The following is a 27144-nucleotide window of genomic DNA, read 5'->3' on the forward strand; positions in this document are numbered from 1 at the left end:
AACCTGCTTTGCTGATTATCTGGTTATAGTGCTAAGGAAAACTGGTTTTTACTAATATTTTTAGCTTAGTATTCCAAATTTAAGGCTAAATTAAATAGAATGATTATTTTCTAATATGAAGCAATCTATGCCCAGAGTCTCCTAGACCCTGGAGACATGTCACAGCATATACAAAAAACCTAGTTAAATTGCAAGAACTCTGAGAGGCAATTAATTTACCCAAAGCCACAGCTTATTAATCAAAGAACTAAGATGTAAGTTCAGGTCAGATGGACTCTACAGCCTTTTTGTGCTCAGTTACTGAGGTTAATTAAAAATTAGGTGCTCTTTATGATCCAGGCTCTGTGTTAACATTATCTCACTGTTAATGAGCTAGCACATTTCTGTAACTTCCAGACTTCAAAGACTGAGGCAGGAGAGGAGAGTTTGAAGCTAGCCTGGACTATATAGCAAGTTTCCAGCTTAAAGAAAACAAGTAACAAAAAATAAAACAACAAAATTGTCTCAACTCATTATTACAACACTCCCATTTAAAAATTCTAGCTGTGAAAGAATTTCATTAAAGTTAAAAAATCCAAATACTCTAAGTGAGGATATTTAAAATAGTTTAAAACCAGCCTGCTCGTCATTCTACTAGCTTTTTCTCATCCGTTTGGACATTATTCTACTTGTAGCCATTCTACCATCCTACTCTAATAAGCAGGCCATTTAACCCTTTGACCATGTTTCTGTTTGCTTGAATGTGTTTGCTCTTATAATTTTGGTTAACTAAAAGATGACGCTGGGTAAGTATGATCAAGTAAGATTTATTATGGACAAGTGGTAGAAAACAATGTTAGTGCTATTCATAGGTACGTTCCTTGAATCATATGTAAGAGACTGTTATTAAAAGTTTGCTTTATTTTTCTGTGGAGTCAAGTGCTAGCTATTAATTACAGTTAGATTCTTTTCATTCTTTTCAAATGTTATCAGGACAGTTATCATCACCTATCAATAATTAAATAAACTAGGTTCCAATGTTTCTGTCCACATCTGGATGTTTCAGGTGATCAGGAACTCCTACTGGATTCCTTTAGCTTTGAGTTCTTGATTATATCTATAAAGAAAACAGAAAGACGAATCATTACCAATAACAACAGCTAAAAAGAGAATGGGAAGCACACCCCACTTCTTTCCCGCTGTCAAGTGGCTACATAGTTGTAAATGTAATCTTCCAAGGAATTTACAGGTAGAAACAGGTAGAAGGAAAAGTGAGGCACCCAAAGATTTCATTTACCTCTGCTGTGTGTTTTAGATTTAACTTCTGAAGTTTTAACTGCTTATATGACATGTTTCCTATATAAAAAGGTAATTTTTAAAGAACACACACCCACCTACACCCCTTTAATCCCAGTAGGTGGATCTCTGAGTTCAAGGCCAGCATGATCTACAGAGGGAGTTTTAGAACACCCAGGGCTATACAGAGAAACTCTGTCTCAGAAAAACAATCAAAACATCAGTGCTGAGGGTCCAATCTAGGGCTCACATATGCTAGACAAGTATTGAATCTGAGTCACACCCACTGACCTACTTTCTTTCCCTCTCTTTCCTTCCTTCCTCCCTCCCTCCCTCCCTTTCTTTCTTTCTTTTTTTAGACAGGGTTTCATGGTTTAGCTCTGACTGTCCTGGAACTTACTTTGTAGACCAAAGCTGACTGGCTTCAAACTCAGAGATCTGTCTGCCTCTGCTTCTTGCGTGCTGGGATTAAATGCATGCACCACCACTGCCCAGCTCACTAACCTATTTTTATTCTTTATTTAAAACAAAAAATATTTGTGTATCTGAGGGTGTGTGCATGCATTGCGGGAGGCGGGTGAGGAGTGTGGCTTCTAGAGAGACCAGAAGACCATTCTAGATCTCCTGAGGCTTGGAGTTGCAGGTAGTTCTAAGCCACCTGAAGTGTGCGTGTGCGTGTGTGTGTGTGTGTGTGTGTGTGTGTGCGCGCGCGTGCGCGCGTGTGCGCGGGTAATCAAATTTCAGTCCCCAACAAGAGTGGTTTGCATTCCTAATGGCTGTGTTATCTCTCTAGCCCTCTACTGTTCAATGCTACAGCTAAAGTATTTGTATAACAATTGGCAAAATGTGACCAACTACAATTTTTCACTTTATACTCACAAAGCATCTAAGAAAAAAATCAAGTGGCAATGGGTTCTTGTTTGATCACTAGAAGTAAAAAACATACTTTCTTCCACTAATAGACTAATAGGTTATAAACACTTAAAGTTTCCTCAATTCTCATTAATGCAGAGAAGACTCAACTACAGAGCCAGAGTCTTTCTTATACATAACCCTTTAGACTTAATTAACTTTTTATTTTTCTGTTTATAAGAGTAGAAAATTATATAAACAATATTAAGCTTATCATACTTCTTAGATTTCTTAAAAAATAATGACTTCAAATATCTGATTGTAAGACAACTATTTTCCATGACAAATAATATTAACCTTGTTTTGTGTATGTCTGGCATATACATGTGCACTTGTGTGTGTGAGACAGAGGTCAGTGCAGGTGTTTTCCTCAGTTGCTTTCCATCTTTTTTTTTTTTTTAGACAGGATCTCTCACTGAATCTGAAGCTCACCAATTTGGGAAGACTGAGTGCCAGTAAGCTACAGGGATCTTCTTACCTGGCTTTCCCCCACTTCCTTTAAAAAAAAAAAAAGAAAAGAAAAAAAGAAAAGTACCTCTCTTAACCACTGAACCATCTTCCCAGGCCCAATTGCTAACTACTGAGTAAAGAGTTTAAAAACCTTTCCAGTGTTTACAGAATACTTCACAGCGAAACCCGTGCCCTTTCTCTAAATGTTATTCCGCATATATTTAAAGCCCACTTCTATAGCTGAAAGCAAGTGACAAAAGGCTGACACTGGAAATGACTTAGAAAATCGTGTTATATGTAGTGGTCTGAATGACAAATGTTACCCACAGGATCATGTACATGAACTCCTGGTCTCCAGGGATGGTGCTCTTTGGGAAGTTATAGAACCTTGAAGAAGTGAAGCCTTGCTGGAGAAAGTATTATCACTGAGGGCTAGCTTTGAGATTTCATCGGTATGCTCCACTTCCTGTTCTCTCTCGGCTTCCTGTATGTGGATGAAAATGTGACCAACCAGCTTCCTGTTCCTGTAGCTATGCTTCCCTTAACTATTGCCACGCCTTTCCTACCATCATAGACCGCTCCTCAGGAACCCTAAGCCAAATAACACTCTCTTTTCTACGTTGCTTTCAGTCATGGTATTTTATCATAGCAACAGAAAACTAACACAGTTATCAGAGAGAGAGAACTATGAGAATTGAGAATTCAGATAATAAACTGTTGAATTTAAAATCTAGGTAACATAAGCTTAGCTGCTCTTAACATATTTGTAATTTCCCACACTGACAGAAATGATATATTTCTACTTCATACACAATTTTGGCAATATTATATGTGAATAACAAACACACATACACACAAACATGTACACACACACACACACACACACACACACACAGCCATCTAGGTAGTTTCTGAATCAGTTCTGCTATACCTTGGGAGTAGGCTTACCTCCAAATACGAAACAGCTGAGAGGCTCCTGCTGACCCCACAAAGAAATTAACAGCGAACAAACTCCAATTTTTGGGTATAATTACAAGTGAGTACCTTGACCAAATAAATCCTGTTGAAAGAAAGCATTTTTTAAAGGCACAGATGCTTCTCTAATAATATATTTTAATATTTAACATTAGAGCAAGGTTAACTATGAATAAGGCTATGACAATAACATCAAAGGATGAAGGGCAAAGAAATGCTGTATTATAAGTCTTTAAAAAGTACCTTTAAGTCTTATTATATAAAACTATATTATAGCTACATAATTATTACATATTACATAAAAATTCTCATGACAGAATTTTCAGTATTATATAAAATTCTTAGTTCTTACATTAAAGGGAGACTTTGCTAGGAACCAGTGTTGAGTAACTATACCATCTTCCCACTTAGAAAATTATGCTCATGTAAAAACCTGAGAAGCAAAATCTCACATAGATACTTATTCTCAACAACCTTCCTGCCTAAGCTATCCATAATTCAGTATTCCCTAGAGATGGATAATGTGTGAGAGTAAATATGCATGCAGACATTTGTAAAATCAAGTCATTTAATGAACATAAAACCAGAGTTTTGTTGTATGTGGGTTAATTTTGGTTGTGTACCTAGCCTTTAAAAGCTGAGCCATCTCTTCAGCTAGTATGTGGTTATTGTTTAGCAGTTTTGGGATAAAAGGTTCTATCTTGGGAGGAAGTTTGTTAAGACTCAGGATGCTCCTTTTGTTATTGTTGCTGGGAGGGAAACATGGTGGGAGGCTGATTTGATCAAAACATTATATGCATGTATGAAATTCTCAGTAAAAATAAAGACTCAGGATGATCTGGAGAGACTCTAGTAAAAACTCAAGAAGTAAACTCAAAAGTATCAGGAAGTTCCTAAAACATATCAGAGGCACACAGTCCCTCTGTTTAAGCTTATATAAATAGTAAACAGGGCTGAGAGAGACTCTTAGACAAGTCAAACTGCCTGGGAGACATTCAAACTAACGGAGCTTAGAGGAAACATTTTCTAACCTGCCAAGCTGCCTGCAGGTTGTACAATGAGTTCCATCTTTCCTTGGCTGTCACCCATGCTGGGGTAGGTTTTCAGTGATGCAGCCATCTGAGCCTTCACCCCTATTTCTTTAAGTAACTCCAAGAAGCACATTGGTTCACCAAGCTAAACTTTGGTGGTATCAACTCTTTATCTGTAGTGAGTGAACATTTTCTCACATTGTCTCAGAAATAGTGTTATACAACAGTGGACTATCAAAGAAGCTTTTAATTTACCTGTAGCCATCAGCACAGTGGACTGAGCTGTGCTGAGTTTCTCTGCAGGTCTGGCCATGTCAGCTAATCCTGCACATACCAATCCCTGCAAATACACATTAAGACATGTGAGCGGGGGAGGGGCATCAAGAGTGAGGCATAATCATTTTTAATTTTAAATTAGACAAAATATCTATGAATTTCTACATGATAGCTATACTCATATTATCCATAACATTAAGAAAAGTTCAGAGCATGACAAAAAGCTACAACAAATTCAAGAGTACCTTCTTCTTTTATGTTTTCTATCAATATTCTTTAAAGAAGTACCAGAAAAGTTACTTACAATTTTATCTTGTTAGATGATTTTTCCTTATTTTCTTATTTTTAGAACATGTACATGTGCCACAGTGCACATGTAGAGGTCACAGGACAAGTTGTGGGAGTCAGTTCTCTCATTACACCAAGTGGGTTCCAGAAATTGAACTCAGGCTTGGTCAAAGGTGCCTTTACCCTTGAGTTCTTATTGGTCTTAGATAACTTTTCTTTAACATTAAAGCACACACAGCCATATCTTCCTTGTTGTGTGTTTTTTAAAGACTTATTTTTATGTGTACGAGCACTTTGCCTGCATATATATGTGTACTATATCTGTGCAGTGTCCATGGAGGCCAGACAAGGGCATTGGAATCCCTGAAACTGGAATTAAAGCTGGTAGTGAGGCATCATGTAGATGCTGGGAACTGAAGCTAGGTATCTACAAGAGCAGCAAGTGCTCTAAACCACTGGGCCATCTCTCCAGCACCACTCCTGCTCCTGCTATGACTTGAGTGTCTCTTATAGAATCACCACACACATATCCTAATGTCACCATTACTCAGAAAGCTGAGCAATAGGTGAGCCTGGCTGGTATAGGCCTGTAACTCAAGATATTTGGGGGAGCTAAGGGAAGGTGAACCACAAGTTTAAGGCCTGTCTCAACTACAAAGTGAGTTCAAAGGTCAGCATAGGGATCTTTCTTCGTTGTTGTTTTTTGAGACAGGGTTTCTCTGTGTAACAGTCCTGGCTGTCCTGGAGCTCACTTTGTAGACCAGGCTGGCCTTGAACTCACTGAGATCCATCTGCCTCTGTCTCCCAAGTGCTGGGATTAAAGGTGTGTGCCACCACACCTTTTTATTTTTTTATTTATTTTTTATTTTATTCCAAAATAAAAAAAGTGGGCTGAGGATCAAAAGTTCAAGGCAACCTGGGCAATTTAGTGAGATTACATCTAAAAAAAAATGTAAAAGAGGTGAGGCTATGATTCCATGATAGAACACTTGTGCTACCCATGCATGAGGCCAGAAACAAAAATTAAACAAAATTTAAAAACCCAAAGCATCTAGTAACCTTAAGATTACACCCACATACATAACTGCCTCTCACTAGTCTGTAATTGGACTCACACAAAGCACGCAAGCTGCTGAAATTTAACTTGTACAACAGTAGTATGTTAGGCTAGGGAAGCACTAGGAATGCTGGGGAGTAGCACACCACTTGCAAAGCAACTGCAGGCCCTGGGAGCAATTCATACTGCAAATCAATTATTAAAAAAAAAGGGAAAAAAAAGGAACTTTGTCTATTTAAAGACCTTCAGGAGGCTCAAGGCCCATTATGATGTTTGGAGAGGAGAAAGAACAAAAGGGGAAACAAACGCTATAGATGTTAAAGACTCTGCCCAGGATGTATTATTCCTGCAGCTGTCCCCTGAGCCTCCCTCTAAAAAATTATGAATCTCTATGTAGAATAGGCTGCCTTCCAAATGACTTGACTCCTCTGAGTGCTGGAATTAAAGGTGTGTGCTACCACAACTATGCTAAAAACCTTTTCTTACACCTGATTCCCTACAGCAGCACAAAAGCCTCCCTTGTTTTCCAAAGTGCCAGTTCTTGAATAAAGCTGACTTCCTTTCCACCAACTCTTAGCTCCACAGTACTAGCTTTCAAGTAGCAACTAGCTAGACCTGCATCCAGCAACACAATGGGCATTATTCAGCTACAAAACAAAGCAAATTATGATATGCAGTAACCAGGACATTTTCAGTGAAATAAACCAGTCATGAACATTGCATGATTCCATGGGACTGGAGAGAGATAGTTCAGCAGTTAAGAGTGCTTGTTGCTCTTGCAGAGGACTAAACTTAGGTTCTTAGCACCCATGTTGGGTAGCTCACAGATGCCTCTAACTCTAGCTTCAGGGAATCTGACACCCTCTTTTGGCCACCTCAGGTACCAGCAACATGTGTAAATACATGCACACAGACACAGACACAGACAAATAAATCTTTAAAAAACATTGCATTTCACTTCCATGAGGTACCTAGACAGCCAAATTCATAGAGGCAACCAACAAGTAGTCATTATTTTAAGAAAAAGAAGTAGAGTATGTAGGGAGTGTGTAATGGTGCTGACTGGCTATAAGATAATGTACTGAGCACTACCCGGATGTTTATTTAAAATGCAAAAGCAAAAATGGTTAAGGTGGTTATTTTATTATTTTTGCCATATTAAAAGAGTTTACAGACCAGCAGTTTTCAACTTAGAGGACACTAGAATCACCTGCAGAGGTTATTAAAACACAGCTTACTGGGCTGTCCCTGGGGTTTTTCAGATTGAGTAGTTCTGTGATGGGGACTGCACATCTGCATTTGTAAAAAGTTCCAAACAGATCCTTTTCAAAATAAATCCAATGAATTGCTATAAACAATCACTAGAATGAGTATATATTATATATGTACACATATCTGTTATAAAGTGAAAGTAATAATCTTGGAGCCAGAAGTCATAGGCTCTATCATTTACACCAAATGCTTTTATGTAATATATGTATTAGATCGAGTTGTGTATACTTAGGCTGGCCTCAAATTCTATACATAGTCCGAGGGTAGACTTAAACCCCTTGATCTTGCTATCTATGCTGTCCAAGTACTAGGATAATAGGCTATACCACCATGTGAGGCTTGGTATGTTTTGTTAAGAAATGTGTATCCAGAGGCCCTTTCTGACAAACAGAGTTCAGATAAACTAAGGTAGGTAGTATATCCTTCATAAGATTTATCTCAAATTAAAATTGGGAGGGGGGAGATGGGAGTGTGGAAGGGGAGAAGGAAAGAGAGAAGGGGAGGGAGGAAGAGAACATGAGGGAATGGGATGGTTGAGATGAGGGAAGGACAGAGAGGGGGAGCAAGGAAAGAGATATCTTGATTTGAGGGAGCCATTATGGAGCTAACAAGAAACCTGGCACTAGGGAAATTCCCAGGAATCCACAAGGGGTCCCAGCTAAGACCCTAAGCAAAAGTGGAGAGGGTGCCTGAACTGGCCTTGCCCTGTAATCACATCGATGACTCTCTTAATTGTCATCATAGAACTTTCATCTAACAACTGAGGGAAGCAGATGCAGAGATCCACAGCAAAGCATTGGGCTGAGCTTCTGGAGACCAGTACAAGAGAGGTAGGGGCGATAATGAGCAAAGGGGTCATGACCATAATGGGGATACCCACAGAAACAGCTGACGAGAGCTCACTGACTTTGGACTGATAGTGGGGGAACCTGCATAGGACCAAACTAGACCCACTGAATGTGGGTGACAGCTGTGTGGCTTGGGCAGTCTGTGGTACCATTGGCAGTGGGACCAGGATTTACCTCTAGTGCTTGAACTGGCATTTTGAAACCTATTCTTTTTGGAGGAAAACCTTGCTCAACCTAGAAACAGCGGGGAGGGCCTTGGTCCTGCCTCAAAGTGATGTGTCAGACTTTGTTGACTCCCATTGGGAAGCCTTACCATCTCTGAGGAGTGGATGGAGGGGGGTTGGAGTGGGTGGAAGGGGAGGGTTGGGATGAGGGGAGGAAGTGGGAACTGGGATAGGTATGTAAAATGAGAAAAGATTGTTTAAAAAATAAATTTAATAATAAAAAGATTTATCTCAAATTAGTAAATTTCTATAAAGAAATTATTTTAAGTAACTTCTGTTAAAACTCAAAACTTACCCATTTCATTATTGGAGCCCAGAAAAAAACTGTTCTGGGGCCTGAAAAATAAAAGAAAAATTTAGAGATAATCAAATATATTATTATTATTCCTTTATATGGTAATACCAAATTATACTCTTCTTTTTATACACTTTGTACTGACATTTAGAAAGGTACAAAAACACTGTAATATCAATCTTCCATGCGTCTTTCTGATATTCTTGCCACCTACTTGTATATCACATTAAAAATAAGCAGAGGTGAGCCAGGTCTTATGACAGTCTTTTATTTTTTATTTATTTTTTTTTCTTTTATTATTTTTTTTAAAAAATTTCCATCTCCTTCCCTCCTCCTCCCCCCTCCCTCCCCTCCTCCTCCCCCTTCCCTCCCCTCCTTCTCCCCCTTCCCTCCCCTTCCCTCCACCCATACCCCCCCCCCCCCTCAAGGCCAAGGAGCCATCAGGGTTCCCCACTCTATGCTAAGACAAGGGTCCTCCCAACTCCTCCCTGGTCCAGGAAGGTGATCGACCAAGCTGAGAAGGCTCCCACAGAGCCCGTCCATGCAGAAGAATCAGAGCCCAGAGCCATTGTCCTTTGCTTCTCAGTCAGCCCCCGCTGTTGGCCACATTCAGAGAGATGGGTTTGGTCGCATGATCCATCAGTCCCATTCCATCTGGAGTTGGTGATCTCCCATTAGTTCTGTCCCACCGTCTCCATGAGTGAACGCACCCCTCTCGTTCCTGACTTTCTCCCTCATGTTCTCGCTCCTTCTGCTCCTCATCAGGACCTTGGGAGCTCAGTCCAGAGCTCCAATGTGGGGCTCAGTCACCTTCCCCATCTGTCGCCAGCTGGAGGTTCCCTCACGGTCCTGACTTTCTTTCTCATGTTCTCTCTCCTTCTGCTCCTCATCAGGACCTTGGGAGCTCAGTCCGGTGCTCCAATGTGGGGCTCTGTCATTTTCTTCATCTATCGTCAGGTGGAGGTTCTATGGTGATATGCAAGAAATTCATCAGTATGGCTATGACAGTCTTTTAATCCCAGCACTCAGGAGGCAGAGGCAGGTTCATCTCTGAGGTGGGTGAGTCTACAGAGCTAGTTCCAGGACAGCCACGGCAACACAGATAAACCCTGTCTCAAAAAACCAAAGCAACAAAAAGTGAAGGTTGGGCTGGAGGATTGGCTCAGCAGATAAGAGCAGGGGCTTTTACTGAGGACCTGAGTTCAGTTCAGTGGCTCCCAACCACCTGTGTCTCCAGCTCCAGGGGATCTGATGTCCTCTTCTGACCTTTGCAGGCACTGTATTCTTGAATAAATACTCATCACAGACTGAGAAACTCCTCCTAAACTCAGAATTAGGATTAGGTGAGCTGGGGAGGTTCAGGTCATCACACTGAGGTCATTTTCTTTGTCACACGTGGAAGCCCTGGATCACAGGCTGTGTCAGTTTCTTAATTTGGTTTTAACTATTGCTTGAAGCTTGGTTTCATTACTCAAAGGAGTGAAGTGTACCTTCTCAGTTTCTGGGTGAACAGATGTCCAAATTTGAATTCTTCTTGATTCTCCCAGACCACCATTTCAAAACTGTTTATTCTGTTGCTGTCCTCAAATTGTTTTCTAAGTAATGTCCCTAGATTCTGGCTTCTCTGAAAGTTTGAATGGTTGAACATTTGGATTATTGAACAGTAAAACTTTCCAGTAGATTTACCTAGTAACTAATTTACTAAAATGCTCCAAGCTAAGTGACAGTTAAAAATGTAACTGTAGGGAGTTCAATCTGGACTGAACCTCCACCTGGCGATAGATGAAGAAAATGACTGAGCCCCACATTGGAGCACCAGACTGAGCTCCCAAGGTCCCGGTGAGGAGCAGAAGGAGGGAGAACATGAGAAAGAAAGTCAGGACCGTGAGGGGTGCATTCACCCATGGAGATGGTGGGACAGAACTAACGGGAGATCACGAACTCCAGTTGGAATGGGTCTGATGGAACATGAGACCAAACCGGACTCTCTGAATGTGGCTGACGGTGGGGGCTGACTGAGAAGCCAAGGACAATGGCGCTGGGCTTTGATTCTTCTGCATGGATGGGCTCTGTGGGAGCCTTCTCAGATTGGTTGCTCACCTTCCTGGACCTGGGGGGAGTTGGGAGGACCTTGGTCTTAACATAGAGTAGGGAACCCCGATGGCTCCTTGGCCTGGAGAGGGAGGGAGGCGGGGGTATGGGTGGAGGGGGGGAGAGGAAAGGGGGAGGAGGAGGGGAGGAGATGGAAATTTTTAAATATAAAAAAATAAACCATAAAAAAAGAAAAAAAAGGAAAAAAATGTAACTGTACAAATTCCTATAGAACCAAACCAACCAACCTAAATGAAACAAACAAAAAAACCAAAACAACCAAACAACAACAACAAAAAACCTTAAACACGAGAAATTAAGAGGCCAGTATTTTTGACCAAGAAAGGTATTTTATTTTATTTTATTTTATTTTTTTTTGGTTTTTTTTCGAGACAGGGTTTCTCTGTGACTTTGGAGCCTGTCCTGGAACTAGCTCTTGTAGACCAGGCTGGTCTCGAACTCACAGAGATCCGCCTGCCTCTGCCTCCCGAGTGCTGGGATTAAAGGCGTGCGCCACCACCGCCCGGCCAAGAAAGGTATTTTAACCACTGAAAAAAAATAATTTCATGTGATGAGTGTTTTGCCTGTATGTATGTATGTATGTATGTATGTGTATCATGTTCACACTGGTGTCCATGGGGGTCAGAAGAGAGTGTCAGATCCCCCAAAACTGGAGTTACAGGTGGCTATGAGCTGCGATCTGGGTATGGGAAGCCAAACATAGTTGCTGTGTAAGAGCAGTAAGTGTTCTTAACCACTGAGACATCTCTCCATCCCCAATAGTGATAATTTTAAATGATGAAAACTTTAAATGAGTTTAATAACTTTAACTACTAAACAGAAAATATCTGTAGCAAATATATAAGATTTTCTAATTTGCTATTTTTTTCTGAGATGTTTGAAGACAATGAAAAGCAATAAATAATCAGAGCTGGATATCTGAAAATGTAAACTAGTTGGTTTTTTGTTTTGTTTTGTTTTGTTTTAGATAATGTGGAGGGCGTGGGGACTGTTTTACAGTGTGCAGCCCAAGCTGGCTTGGAAGTTCCCAGAAAGCCCAGGCTGACTTTGAATTCACTGCTTTCTTCAGGCCTTAGTCTACCAATAAATAGGATTACAGATAGACCCGTCACTCCCAGAACAAAGTAGCTTGCTTTTGCTTTTAAACTACTGAAAAGAAGGAAGGCTGGGTGTGGCTGTACACACCTTTAATTCCAGCCTTCAGAAGGTGGAGGTTGATAGATTTCTGTGAACTTGAAGCCTTCCTCCTGGTCTGTTCAGGGCAACCTAGGACTTTGTAGTTGATACTCTGTCTTAGGAAAAGGGGGTGCCAAGCAATATAACCATAAACATTTAAAAAAACTAAGTTTGCCCTTTCATTTGATCTTAACTAATTTATTTTAGCTTTAGAGTGTAGAGCAAATAAATGCAGATAATGTATGAATTCAGACACAGGAGCTGTCACTAAGCTCTAAACCAAGTTTTAGTGAGACAAAAAAAAAAAAAAAAAACAAGGTCATGCTATATACAACTATATTCTCACAAGAAAACATAAAAATGAATGATAATTATGATATCTAATGTGATTATAATTCCTTAATATCAGGATTAACAAGTACAAATAACAGAGGAGCTACTAACATTTATTTCTAATGTAATAATATGAATTTAAGAAATTTCAATTTAGAGCTCAACAAAAAAGAAAGTCACTCTTAGAGAGAAATGTAGACTCTTTAGACAAGGAATTAACTAACAAGACATTTTCATCCTTTTCCCTTAAGGCTTTACTTTCGAAAGTGGGGAAGGCCTCAACAATTGATAATTTATAAACATCAGACAATATTCTAAGTATATTTAACTTTGCCTGCAGAGTCATCTTGTCCAGTTTCTTTTCTTGTTTTTATTTTCTTGGAGCAGGGTCTCAACATATAGTTTAAGGTATCTTGGACCAAACTGTTTAGTTTAGGCTGGCCTTAAACTTGAGGTGATCTTCTTCCTTCAGCTCCGAAATGCAGATATTTCAAGTGGTGTTACTGTGGTTGACAGATTGATATACCTTCCCCTTTCTCTTTCTTCTTTGGTGTTTCTCTGACAGGACCTCACCATGTAGCTCTGGCTGCTCTGGAATTCTCTATAGAAACCTGGCTGACTTTGAACTCCCAGAGATCTGCCTTTCTCTTCCTCCTGAGTGCTGGGATTATAGAAGTACACAACCGCACAAGGATAGGTTGATGTACTTTATAAACCAAACTTTACTTCCCAATTTCTTTGGCAGGGAGGAATTGTTATTAATGGAATAAATGAATTCTATCCAGAACACAGGCTATATGTATGTTTGATTCTTTCTACTACAAAGAGAGAGAGGCTTCCTTCTTGGAAAAGATTATGCACACGTAAACTTACAAACACTGAATTGATATTCAGTGTTCTGAAGTAAAGAATGACCTTTCTTATTGAATGTTGGAAGGTCACAAAGATCACTGCCTCTTCTCATTCCTTTCATACCATTCTTTATCACCACCTTCCTTTTCTCAATTTTTTATACTAAAATAACTCTCGATCCTTTAACCTGAATATCTTGCTTGCTGGGAATACAGGCATTACTTTCTGGGCTTGTCTAAAATTTGTTCATTCATTCCTTTCTTTATATAAAGCTCTCAGTTGGTAGAAGCAGGAGGATCAATTTAAGGCCACTTTGGCTCAGCTACATAGCAAGGTCAAACTGGCCTACATCAGATTCCGTGTTTCAAAAAAAAAAAAAAAATCCAAACACGTGTATGTGTGTGTATGCATGCATATATAAGTAATAACTTAAATCTCCAGTTACCTAATGCCTCCCAATGAGGATTAAATCTCAATATATAGCGAGCTGAAGGACATTAAACCGAATCACCAACGAAGCTGTTAAGTAAACATCGTGAAACATAACTTCAAAGTTACGATCTGACAAGTGCCTAGAGCACAGCTACACACCGACTTGTTTGGAGCCACAGGCTTTACATACAGTTAGCTAGATGGTGATTAAGCCACATCCCTTATGTGAGTTGAGGAACTTGTCTAGGAAGTACATTTAGTTATATTCTACTATTGTTCTACAGAGGCAGATCATTCTGTGTCATAGCACATGTTGAATATAAGCAGACAGATGACATAGGCCTCAACATTCTGGGCCACATAGTATTCTAACTATAGTATATATCTCTATAAAGCATATCCTGTTGCTTCTCTAGAAATACTTGTCAGGGACAGAAATAAATCCAAAAATATATAATAAGCAATATATACTTTCCAACTGTTGATATTCTAACCTTCCATAACTTTTTAAAAGAAAGAATGCTTGTATATGAATGTAGTCTAATTCTTAGGTGACTCAATTACAAATACTAATGTACAGTGATAGTAAAGGGGACTATTTTCATTCTGGGTAATGAGCAGAAAAATAATCAGTGTTTTCGCAGATCTTTTTTTCTTTTTCCTTTTTTTTTGGTTTTCGAGACAGGGTTTCTCTGTTTGGCCATGACTATCCTGGAAATTGCTCTGTAGATCAGGCTGGCCTCAAACTCAGAGATCTGCCTACCTCTGCCTGCTGAGTGCTGGAATTAAAGGCATCCCCCAAAGGTGTGCGATGCCACTGCCACTACCCACACCCTGACATTTTCTCAGATTTTTATTTAACACTAATGAGCCAACACTCATATTTGTCATGTTTGTTCATTTCTATATTGCTGTGCTTCTAACTTTTTAATCACAAGTAAGTTTTTAGCGCTAGGTTTCTTTATATAGTATTATTCAAAAATTTAATTGAGATGTAGCATAGTTCGACACCCTGGGTTCTATTTCCAGTACCACACAAATAAAGACACTGTACACATCTGCAACCCTAGCACTGAGTGTAGAGGTAGAGGGCACAGCTATCTCTATAGGTAGACCCATGGAGCTCACTGACAAGTCATCCTGGGTAAACTGATGAGCTCCAGTGAATGACTATCTAAAAGCATAAGGTGTCTGGTCCCAGGAGGACACACCTTTAATCCCAGCATTTGGGAGCAAAGGAAGGAAGATTTCGGTTAAGTCTGAGGTCAGATTGTTCTACATAACAAGTTTGGGGCCAGCCAGGAAAAAGTAGTAAGATCTAGCCTTTTTTGATTCTTTTTCAAGACAGGGTTTTTCTGTGTCACAGCCCTGGCTGTCCTAGAACTAAATTCACAGAGATCTGCCTGTTCCTGCCACATCTAGGGTGCTGGGATTAAAAGAGCATGCCACCACAGCTGGAAATCTAGTTTAAAAAAATAAGACTTTAGCTACACAGCAAGTTTAAGGCCGACCTGGGATAGAAGCGATCTTGTTAACAAAAACAAACAAATAATAACAACAACCCTCTAAACCCTTTATTTGGAAGAGAACATTTGTTCTGATTTGAAAAACAATACTTTTGCTAAATGTCTTAGATAGCACATCATTTAATTTTCACAATGATTATTAATTTTAAAAGATTTCTAAGGTTTGAGGAATTCTCTAAGGCCAAGGTCATATAAACAAGAGTCAGCCTACCTCTCTCTGACTCTCTTCTGTGTTCCTCTATTACACTTAAAACAGAAGTAACCCAAAGACTTCTGGGTGAAATGCACAAAGTGCTCTTCATTCTGCAGTTTAAGTTCTATAAACAGTAAGTACAGGTGGCTAAAAGCCAGGGCCTTGGAAAAGATCAACAAACAACTACCTTCCAATTCCTAGTTAGAAAGTAGCTTAAAACTCACTGTCCTCATGCCATGCCCCAAACACAAAGCTGGAGGTTAAGAATTGCCACAGAGCTCAGTTACTTTGCAACACCCTGATCATTACACAGATTGTCCAACTCATCTCCTGAAAAATCTCCACCATAAACATACCAAAATAAAAATGTAAAACTAAAAGGCAACTCAACAAACTTCATAATAAAGTTCCTTAAAAACAAGCTTTATAATGGTTCTTATACTGCAGCAATACTATTGAGTGTTAAGCTAAAGTCAATGCAGAAGTATACACCATTCTGTCATCAAACTGGACACCAGATTCAGCAATCAACCTTAGCCCCAGAGAGCGGCTTCTGCTCCTGGCAGAACTAAACCTTTCTAATATCAACTGCAGAATATAGACTTATCTATGTAAAGGCAAGATCCACCTTTTTGTTAGGAACTCAATCTTTTCCATTGAGAATAAATTTTCCTATTCACTCAATCTTATGCTTAAAGACTTCATAATATAATCATATTTTAGCCCCCCACAAACAAGTCTTATTAATTCCCATTTTGTATTAGAAATAACCTAATTGTAGAACTATAATAAAGAACTAGAGGGACAGGGGTCTTTCATTTTCTTAAAGAATTTTCAACTTCAAGAATACGTATGTAGCACGAATGACAGCTAACACCCCCAAAGTATCACGCATGTATGCTATTTTTTATTTTCACAATGAATATATTTTACAAGAATTAGGGCTAGGACAGAGGTGTAGAATTCTGCCCAAGGTCATACCTTGGTAAGTGATGGAACAGAATTATATTCGTATCTGCTCACGTCAAAAAGACAGAACCTGGTCAGTGATTGCGTAATGAGTGGCTTATACTGGATCTAGGGAACCAGGAGTGTCATTGACCTGGAAGGGGAGTGGGGAAGCGTCCAATTTTGGGAAGGGTTGGCTGAGCCGGCCTCTGCCAACAGGAGCTGAAGTATGACCTTTAGTCCAAACAAACCCTCTGCTGAGATGAGACAGCTATTCGGCTCTTTCTCACGTGTGTTATAAATCCACGGAGAGAAAAAGTGAAGTACAATGAGAGTTTCAGGGTGGCTTAAGACCCCCTTCGTGGCAGAAGTTAAGGTTCAAGTCTGGAGACAAGGTCGGGGGTATGAGTAGTGAGTGCTTACAGGAGCGCCGGCAGTAAAAGTCAACAAGGGCACCTGGTGGAGCTATTTGGCTCTGGGAAGGGACACAAATTGAGACAAGGGCAAAGACTAGGTGAATTGGGGGATTCCCTTCGGGTGACGAGACTGGGACTCTGAGATTCCTGCTGTAACTGAACTGTCACTGGGCCTCTAATGTCCCAGTTTTGGAGGGAGAGGGACGACCTCTCTGCGAGCCTTCAGGATTCATTACCTGCCGGGTGGTTGTATAGCGGCCTCAATTTCTCCGGCAACAACAACTCCACTTTATCCATGAATCGGTGGTAGGAGGCCCGCAGGCCTCGGGCGCCGGCAGCTGCCATCTCGGCGGCGTCGGTCGGGATCGACAGCAGCTAGGTAGGAGCGACGCGGCGTCCTCGTTCCTGGCTGACAACGAAGGGCGGCTCCGTCACACTCTCTCCACAGCGCTAAGGGTCCGCCTCTGCCCGAAGGCGCCCTTCCCCCGGCTCTGCCAGCCCCGGGTCAAGCACCTAGACGCCTCGCCCGGCAAAGGCTGAGGGGGCGGAGCCTCAGCAAAAGCCCGCCCCAGCCCGCCTCCTGCGAGAGGGCGGGGGAGACGGAGGAGGAGTCATGGCAACAGGTGCTAAAGAGGTCGCCGTGCCCCGGCTGCTCGCGCGAGGAGGGCGAGGCGCTTGCGCAGGCCGAGCGTCCGCTCTAATTGGCCGGCCTCGTGGAGCGGAAGGGGTGGGACCAGACGCCCACTTGCTTCCGGTTCTAGAGGCCATGTTGGAGAGGGGAAACTGAAGCCGCGTCTCAGTGTCGTCCCTCACTTTGATTAAGAAGGCTGTAGTTAAAATAAGCTTTCTGGGCTTTCCTAGCCCCAGCTAAAGATGACTCCGCATACCTGTCTGGCTTCCTTTTATTTGCTTATTTTTTTTGAGACGGTGTCTTACTATATAATCCAGGCCGGTCTGGATCTCGCCATCGTCCAGCCTCAACCTCCCGAGTGCTGGGATTGCATGCATGAGTCATCACGCCCGGCTTCTTCCTTCGAGCCGAGATGCCAACTTCAGCGGCTTCCGTCATTCCTCTTTTATCCATAGACAATTAAGGAGTGGGCTAGAGCGGCCCGAATCTACGCTCTTAGGGTGAGGGCAGTGGTGACGCACGCCAGCTTCTGTCGCGGGTGGGCGTCATCTCGCGAGAAGGGCCGGGAGGGCGTGGTCTAGGCAGGAGAGGGCGGAGCTCGCGGCCGCCTCCGCCTCCGCCTCCTGCGGGAGGGGGGTAGAGGGAGGGGACTGTTGCTGCTCTCTAGATGTTCTGGGTAGTCTGAGGAGAGTATGAGGCGAGCTGTGGCCCGGCTGCCGCTGGGCTCCGGGGGAGAAGGCGCGGCCGTGGCCGCCGCCGCCGCCGCCGCCGCCGCCTAAGTCGCGGCGCCAGCGAGGCCCGGCGCGCGCATGGTGCTGGTGCCGCTTGGGTGTTGATCGGCCTGTCCCCTCCCTCTTTTCCCTTCCCCACCCCCCGCGGTGGTCTCCCCTTTCCACCCCAGCCCCGGCAGAGCCATGTCTCGGAGTGGCTCCTGCCCGCACCTGTTGTGGGACGTGAGGAAAAGGTCCCTTGGGCTGGAAGACCCGTCCCGGCTGAGGAGCCGCTACCTGGGTGAGCGGGGGCCCCGGGGCGGTGGCGCTGAGGTCGCCGCCCAGAGGTGGGGGAGGGGGCGCCGCCGGGGCTGTTGGCGGTAGGACAGTGCCTCGGCCGGGGCGCCCCGCAGGCTGGGTGTCAAGTGGGGTGTCGGCGATCCGCTCCAGCACCTCCTCCGGCTAGGTCTCTTTTGCAAGCTGCCAGGCGCTGTTCAGGCTGGGCTTCCCTCGGGAGAGCCGGGCCGTGGGGAGTGGGCACTGGCCTGGGAAGGTGTTGGGGTCACTTGTACGCTGAGACTCCGGCGAAGACTTGCTGAACCTTACGGAGATGCCACGTTGAGAGCAAAAGTTGGCGCTTTTGCTCCGCTTTGGAGCTGTCGCCGCTCGACCGAAGAGATCAGGTGGTTCACCTTCTTCGGCTTCCGCAGGGGGTTGGATATCCCCCCGAGACGCTGTTGACCACCCTCGGGGACTTCACACCCCTAACACCCCTAGCTGAGTCCAAACCTCGGCAAGACCCGGGAGCCTTCCCCACCCCCGCGCTTTCCTGGGTCCAGTCTGCTGTCAGTCCTGTGGACCTCTTTTAGGTGGTGTAGGGTTTCACGTTCCTGTTCCCACCCCTGGAAAACACACTTGGCATTTTCGGTTTCTTAGTTAAGCTTTCTAAAAACAATCTTCAGCACCGAGGGCGCAGTATTTCACGACGTTAGTTTTGTACCGTAAGTTTTGTGAGTGTGCTGGGTTCCTACGCCTGAGTCAACTGAAAAGTCCTGTTTCTTCAGAGTGCCCCCTCCCCCAACTCTGTCATTTCTTTGCCAGGTAAAGGGATTTGTTGCTGTCATCTGTTTTTCACTACAACAAAAATAGAAGGAAATGAAATCTCAGTACAGCCAATACTATTGGTTGTAAATTACTTAAAAGTAGCTTAGGTGTACATTTTTAAGTTCTTTTTTTATGAATATGTTTTCATTGTAAAAATTCAAATACGAAGAAGCAGAGATCTCCAAGATCGCTCCCATTTCAATTTCATGCCACTGCCCTTAAAATAATGCTTGTTTCTTGATTATTTTTTCTAGATAATTTCTTTCTTAAAAGTTCATATATAAATAAAGTTGTATATCTCTATACTCTGTATGTGTGAGAAAACTGAATGCACGGTGCTATAAGGATTGGTTTTCCTCATGCTTTTCTTCACTACATTTTGAGATTCTTTCAGACTTAAAGATCGCATAAAACATTATGTAGTACTTGATTAAGGACTTTAATATTCTAAACTTTTTTTTGCCTATTTAAGCTTTTCTTTTTTGAAACTGGGCTCCCGAGGCTAGTCTTAACTTTTATCTCAGCCTACTGATGGCTGGGATTACAGTGTGTGTATGTGGGTGATGTGTGTGTACCTGACCTTGTCCCTTTTTCTTTAAATATGTGGTCACTGTCACAACTGTGTGCAAACATCATTTACATATGTTACAGTAATTACCAAGAGTGCTTGTTTTTAATATTTGTAAAACTCTTTAAAAATCCTTGACCTAAAAAAGGTGTGCAAATTTATTTTAAAATTTAATTTGTCTAGAAAGAACAAAGTTTTACTTTAATAAAGCAAATGCTAACAATTTGTGTGAGTGAATTTATAATTTGGTCTTTTATTTCAATTAGTTGGGCAGTTCTAAGTGTTTAGTTTTGTATTTTTAGTATTTCTGATCGAGTTCAGCTGTGTATGATAAAGTTGAGGACGCTACAGTTGCAGTGCTTTCAAGATGTCTCAGCAGGTTATTAGGCGCTTGCCACAAAGCCTTGAGTTTGATCCCCAGGACCTCACATGTTGCAAAGAAAGAACTGACTACCCCTGAACAGTTGTCCCTCCCCACAAGAAGTAAGCAAACTGTATTCAAAAGTTAAAAACTGACTGATATATTCTGTTCTCCAATGGAGATGGGATTTGTGTTAGGTGCGGCTAGATTGAAATTTAAGACTCTACTGATTATTAGGAAGCCTGAGTCACAAACTCTCCAATAACCTAGTGCACATGTAGGAAGCTCTTTATCTTAGACAGTCTCTATGTGCATAACTGGTGTGGGGGGGGGGAGAGGTGGACTTTGAGATAGTGTTACACTGTAGCCCAGCCTGTCCTCTAACTCTTGATCCTCCTGCCTCACTCTCCTACATTCTGGGCTTACTGGCCTATGCCACCATGTTTAGCTTTAAGTGACTTAAGTGTAACAATGATGCATACCTTATGTTAATACTTTGAAAGATTTTTAGCTGGGTTAGTTGGAGAACACCTATAATCACAGCACATCCAAGGTAAGAGGGGAAGGTGTTCAAGACCGTCTTTGAAATAGAAACTACAATCAATCTAATTAATACCCCTCACCTAATAAGTTTCTCGGTGTGTGCATGAGGGCATGTGGGGGTGGTGGATAGCCCTTTTAAAGTGCTCTTATAATACCCCCCTTTTTCTTGAGGAAGGAGGCTTGCTGAGAGACTGACGGATATTAAGTGAAACTCTAGCTCAAAAAGGGGTGGGGGGTCTTTTAAATCCCAAGTCCAAAGAACTTAGAAAGTATATTGATTTCTTAAAGATGTGAAGTTTTTAACATTGTAATTATTTAGGGTTTGCATTTTATCCTAATAGGTTTTCATTATTTGTATTCCTAATAATAAATTACTGCCAAGTAACATTAAAACTGTTATGTCAGCCGGCGATAGTGGCAGAGGCAGGCAGATCTCTGTGAGTTCAAGGCCAGCCTGGGCTACAAGAGCTGGTTCCAGGACAGGCTCCAAAGCTAAAGAGAAACCCTGTCTCAAAAACAAAACAAAACAAAAAACTAATGTTAACTTTTAAAGTGGTTTGACACTAAAGAAACAAAACACAAAGTTTCCACTAACTTCCTCAGAAGCTAAGCAAGGTGAGAAAACTGCTACAGAGTAATCTAAAGGCAAAATTAGCCACTTTTATAGATAATGGCCCTAAGGTATTCAAAGAACAGTAACTTCCTACACCAGGCAAACAGAAGATTGCTATCTTCACTGCCTGATCTTAAGTGCTTGAGAAGGGATTGGATTGTAGCTCAGCTGATAGAGTGCTTGCCTAGCATGCAGAAGCCCTGGGTTCCATTCCTTGCACACATAACTGGGTGTGGAGGTGTCATCTTGTAATCCTAGCACTCTGGAGGTGGAGGCAGGAGAATAAAGAGCTTAAGGCCAGCCTGGAATTCATAAGACCCTTTCTGAAAAATAAAAATTTAAAAACATTTAGCTAGCTATGGTGGCTTATGCCTCTAGCACTTTGGGAGTTAGAGCAGGAGGATTAAGGAATTTCAGGCCAGCTTGATTTACAATAGACACACTTAAAAAAAAAAAAGCAACAAAAAGGATAGGATGGAGTAGACTGGAGAGATGGATAGTTCAGTGCTTGCTGTATAAGCAAAGGACCAAATTTGGGTCCCAGCACCTCTAAAAAGCTGGGGTAGGGATTGGAGACAGGTATTTTGGCAGTCATATCAACCTACTAAACAGAGCTTCAGCTTCAGGAAGTGATCCTGTCTCAAAGGAATAAAGGGAGAGAGATAGAGAGCTCTTTATGCCCTCTGGTGCACTACATACAGATAGGCATATATGTATATATGTATATATGTGTGTGTGTGTATATATATATATATATATATATATATATATATATATATTACATAAGTCAGGTATGGTGTTTACACTTGTAATCCCAACATTTAGAAGACTGCAGTAGGATTGACTATAAGTTCCAGGTCAGCCTGGCCTATATAGAAAGTTCCATGGTAGTCTGGAGTGAAATGAGACCCCATCTGATAAAAACCAAAACTGACCCAGTAAGATATCTGGGGGAGTAAAGGTACTTGTTGTCAAGCCTTGACATCCTGAGTTAGATTCCGGGGACTGACACAGTAGGAGAGAACTGCCTCCCAAAGTTGTCCTCTGACCTGCGCACATCCCTTACCCCAAATATAATGTGTTTTTTTTTTTTGTTTGTTTGTGTTTTCAAAGATGCTTTTCTAAACTATTTACCTATAATCCCAATCAATGGGAGCGAGAGGCAGCGGGGGACTGTTTCAAGCCAGCTTGAGGTACACAGAGAAAATACAAAGAAAGCTAAAGCACAACATTTCACCCAAAATTCTTTTTAAAACACTGGTGAGAATTTACAGAGAAGCTGTAAATAGTGAAATTTCACTTACACTTTGGAAAGAACAAGGTGGGTTTTATTTTTAATTAGTATTTGTAGACATAAGCCCTCACTTCTTGGGTAAATAAGTGAGATTGCTATGTTGTATAATGTGCTTAGCTTTATTGTTCATCATAATTGCACCAAAGCACAGTCCCACTTGGTGTATGGGCTCCAGCTGTCCTTGTTTGCCTTAGTTACTCTTCCTAACTTTAGAATGTTTTTCCTGGATGTGTGTGTATGTTCACCACAGTTGTGCCTGGTGTTTTGGAGGTAAGAAGAGAGTGTATAGAACTGGATTTAAGGATAGCTGTGAATCATCACTTAGGTGCTGGGAATGAAATCTAGCTTTTCTGCAAAAGCAACAAATGCTCTTAACTGCTGCTCTAAATTTAGCCTTTTGGAAGGAGGTGTATAGAAGTATATTGCTTCAGTTTGTATTTCTCTAATGGCTAAGGATATTAAATATTCTTTTGTTTTCTTTTATATCCATGTACATTGGTTAAATGTAAAGATTACCTTTTAAATATACATTTTTACATATATGTATGTGTATCTTTTTTGTTTTGGTACAAGTCCTTAACCAAATAGATTAACATTTTATTTTATTTTATTTTTGAGACATCTCACTATATGTAGCTGTGGTTGGCCTGAAACTTAGTATGTGTGCCAAGCTGACCTCAGATTCACTGAGTCCCACTTGCTTGTAGACAGAAGTTTCTGTCCTGCCTGGTCCTGCAACCCTTCAGTCCCAAATAAAAGCATGGGCTTATATTAATTATAAACTGTTTGGTCTATTGCTCAGGTTTATTACTAACTAGCTCTAACAAATTAACCCATAATTCTTATGTTTAGCCACATGGCTGGGTACCTTTTCACAGTGAGGCATTCTCATCTGGCTTCCTCTGCCTCTGGCTTGTGGCTTTGTCACTCCCTTCTTCCCCAAATTCTCCTAGTCTGGTTGCCCCACCTATACTTCCTGCCTGGCTACTGACCAATCAGTGTTTTATTAAACTAATACAGGTGACAATTTTTTACAGTGTACAAGAGCATTATCCCACAGCACCTGCCTCTGCCTCCTGAGTATTAAAGTCAAATAGGTTTTTTAAAATACATATTTTTCCCATTTGTTTTGTGTTTTTTCCATATTACTTTTAATTTTTATTTTTTTTAAGACAGCATCTCCCCCCTTATATAGACCAGGCTGATCTGGAAATATTTTGAAATGCTGAGGTTATAGGTGTATTGCCACCCATGCCTGGTAGTGTCTTTTTCTTAAATCCTCCCTCCCTTTTTACCTCTCCTGACCTCTCCCTGTCCCCCTCCTTTCTGTTCTCTCTCCTTCCCCTGTCCCTCTTTCCTAGCTCTGCTCTTGCCCTACTTCTCCCTATACTCTTCTGTTCTCTACCTGACCCCCCCCCCCCTTATTTCTTGAGACAGGGCCTCATGTAATCCAAAGTGGCTTTTAATTAGCTTTATTTCCAAGGATGGTATTGAACTATTTACACCTCTGTCTTTTAACAATGTTTACCGAACGTTGTTCTTAACAGTATTTGCAGTTAATAGTTTTTGAAACTTTTGTGTTCTATTTAAGAATCTTTATATAATTCAAGGTCACAAAATTTTTTGCTGTTTTCTTCCCCCTTGTAGGTTTTCTGTTTTCTCTCTTACATTTACACTAAGAACAATTTAGAGCTTATTTTTATGTGTGCTGTGAGGTGGATCAAGTTTCATTTCTTTGCTTATGAATGTAAAATTGATCTACCACTCTTTTTGAAAAGATTTTCCCTTTTGTTGAAAATCAATTAACCAAATATGTACAGGTCAATTTCCCTACCACATTCATTGATTAAAGTTTCTGTCTCTGTGCCAGTATTTTATTGTCTAAATGGCTGTAGTGTGTGATAGGAGATGAACGGGATGGAGGACGGAATGAAAGGGCCATTTGCAGCTGACTGCTTCCATGGCACCTTTTGGGAAATAATGCATAGTTCCTGTTCCCTTGCTGTGAAGAGGAACCATGATCATCTGGTTGGAAGCAGACAGGCATGGCACTGTAGCTGAGAGCTTCGCATCCTGATTCCTGGGCAGTAGGCAGAGAGAGAGGGAGGGAGGGAGGGAAAAAGGGAAGGGAAAGGAGGGGAGGGGAGAGAGGAGAGGAGAGACTGGGCCTGGTGTGGGCTTTTTAAACCTCAAGGTCCTCCCACAGTGACTTCCTTCACAAGGCCATATCCATTTCAACAAGGCCACACCTCTTAATCAGCCCAAACACTTCCACTTCCTGATGACTAAACATTAAAATATATCAGCATATGGAGGCTATTGTCATTCAAACCGCCATCATAACTATGTCAGGTTCCTCTGGTAAAAGTGGCGTGTACTTTGGCCCATAAGATTTTTTTTCTGGTGCAAAAAGTGGTCCCAAGTTTATAAGCCTCTTGGATGCATGAATATTAACACAGTGATATCCTCTGGTACAATAGCCTGGTTGATGATGTATAAATTTACAAAAGGTTTAGTTAGAGTTGATAATACTTGTGTGGATAACAGGAGCTTCTCTTGCACAAGCAAGGGCAAGACCGTCTTTAGTAAGGGGGAAAATCCCATTTTGCAGTCCCAAGAGGACAACCTGAACCCAGAAGGAGAAAAGAACGTGGTATACCTAAAGACATAAGGTATATACAAGGAATATCTCTCACCTTAATGAGAATTATACCTATGTCCCAGTAACATCTGTCTGGGGGTATAGTTGCTTACAGACCCTTGATGTAAAGCCTGCCTGCTTTTTGAGGTCTGACTTTGGCATTCTCATTCTCAGAAGATCTCCATCTACATACATCCCCCTACCACCCTCACGTGACTGCTGCAGACTACCATTGCTGAGCCTGTCTGCTTTCTTGATAGCTAATGCAGAAAGTATAATTTTCCTTTTTCATCTCTTTCATTTCCTGGCAGCTGCTGCAATCTCCACCTTGCTTGCCCCATTTTTATTTCTCAAACTCCAGTACAATTGTCTTTCATTTTTCTTCTGTCAGTGTAAGACAAAGCTCTAACTCAAAGGGTAAAATATTGTTTATTTTGGGCCAAATATAAGTGATTCTGTCCTGGGAACACAGATTCAAGTTGCCCTGAATAACATGTTCCAATGTAGATGTTCCAGCATAGAAGCAGTTATATGAACTCTGGAAATAAATTAAAGGAGTAGGAAGTCAGAGCATTTTCCAAATTCACTGGTAGGAACAAAAGGTGGATGGGTCATTGCAAAGGGAGAAACTGTAGGTATTGGATGTTATCCGATAACATTACTAGCTTTGGGGTTGCTGGAAACTAGTAGTTTGTTAAGCTTGTACATTCCAAAGGTTTTGCTTGATAGCTGCAAGGATGTAGGTCAGACAGAGGTAGGCATTGAGTTCCTGAAAAGGGGTTAAAGTCATCATCTGACCTCAATATGAACACCAAGGCATAGACCTGCATAGGCATAGACCTATTCATCAGTCAGTAATTTCATTAAATTTGGGTTTTTGAATTGATATATCCTTTTTATATTATTAAGTTTCAGTGAGTTTTAGGCTGTTGTTCATAGATGTTAGTTTATAGTATTTAAATTACTTAGTTCTGATACTAGAATGATGTTGGCTCCTTGAGTGGGATATGTTCTAGTTTTCTGAATTTATATAAGGTCGAAAGTACTTTGCCCTTTAATCATTGAAGCCATCTGGGTCTGGCTTTATTTTTTTAGTTTCAAAAAGCTTTATATTTTAAGAAAATAATTGACTCATATGCAGGTATAAGAAATAATAGAACATTTGGTACTGGAGATATGACTCAGTGGTCGAAGGTGCTGACGGCTCTTTCAGAGGACCCAGCTTCAGTTCCGTACACCCACATGGTGACTCAAACCATCTCTAACAACAGTTGGAGAGGATTTAATGCCTTCTTCTGGCCTCTACTGGCACCAGACAGACAGACATTCAACCAAAATACCAATTTTTAAAAATTTTAAAAGTTAAATAATAGAAAGCTGTATACCATTTACCTTTCAACCAGAACCCCAATGGTAACTTCTTTTTGAAATATAATAACCAGGAAACTGACAGAGAATTCACATTCCTTATTTATGTTTTTGTAATGTTGAATGGATTCATTTATATGTGTGCAGTGTAGTCTAGTATTTCTTTTGATAAATTAATGTTCATTTTAGCTCACTAATGGATTAATGTGTTTAAAATATAAAATTCTGTCACAAGTATCTTTTGTGCTACCCTTTTTATTCCTTCCCTTCATCACGGTAACCCCGACAACTACAATTCTGTTCTCCACACGTATAGTTTTGTCACCTCATGGATGTCATGTGTTGGTTATTGTGGCACATGACTGTATCTAAACTTCCTAGGAGAATAAAGCAGCAGTATCATTTAAGGCCACAAGTTTG

The 27144-nt window shown here is 41.3% G+C and overlaps 2 protein-coding genes across 2 annotated transcripts in view; one reads left to right on the forward strand and one right to left on the reverse strand.

The window, feature by feature from the left end:
* Positions 1-790: 790 nt before the first annotated feature.
* On the reverse strand, positions 791-17430 carry Mpc2 (mitochondrial pyruvate carrier 2). The gene is made up of 5 exons (XM_038349760.1): positions 17128-17430; positions 8904-8944; positions 4899-4983; positions 3586-3697; positions 791-1096 (listed from the first exon to the last, which is right to left on the reverse strand). Exons 1-5 carry the CDS (start codon positions 17234-17236, stop codon positions 1060-1062), a joined length of 384 nt encoding a protein of 127 aa, XP_038205688.1. The 5' UTR covers positions 17237-17430; the 3' UTR covers positions 791-1059.
* Positions 17431-18279: 849 nt separating this feature from the next.
* Dcaf6 (DDB1 and CUL4 associated factor 6) overlaps positions 18280-27144 on the forward strand; it is a 110622-nt gene continuing 101757 nt past the window's right edge. The window contains 1 exon segment of the mRNA XM_038348772.1: positions 18280-18533. Coding sequence (XP_038204700.1) covers positions 18437-18533 — 97 coding nt within the window. The 5' untranslated portion in view covers positions 18280-18436.

This window comes from Arvicola amphibius, chromosome 12 (assembly GCF_903992535.2).
Source record: "Arvicola amphibius chromosome 12, mArvAmp1.2, whole genome shotgun sequence".
NCBI lineage: Eukaryota > Metazoa > Chordata > Mammalia > Rodentia > Cricetidae > Arvicola > Arvicola amphibius.

Excerpts from the sequence above, each read along its gene's own strand:
- Mpc2 (XM_038349760.1), bottom strand. The coding sequence starts at position 17,236 with ATGGCAGCTGCCGGCGCCCGAGGCCTGCGGGCCTCCTACCACCGATTC. Across the intron at positions 4,984-8,903 it reads GGGCTCCAATAATGAAATGG|GGATTGGTATGTGCAGGATT; the intron begins GTAAGTTTTGAG and ends GTGTATTTGCAG. Across the intron at positions 3,698-4,898 it reads CACTGTGCTGATGGCTACAG|GATTTATTTGGTCAAGGTAC; the intron begins GTAAATTAAAAG and ends TTCTTTCAACAG.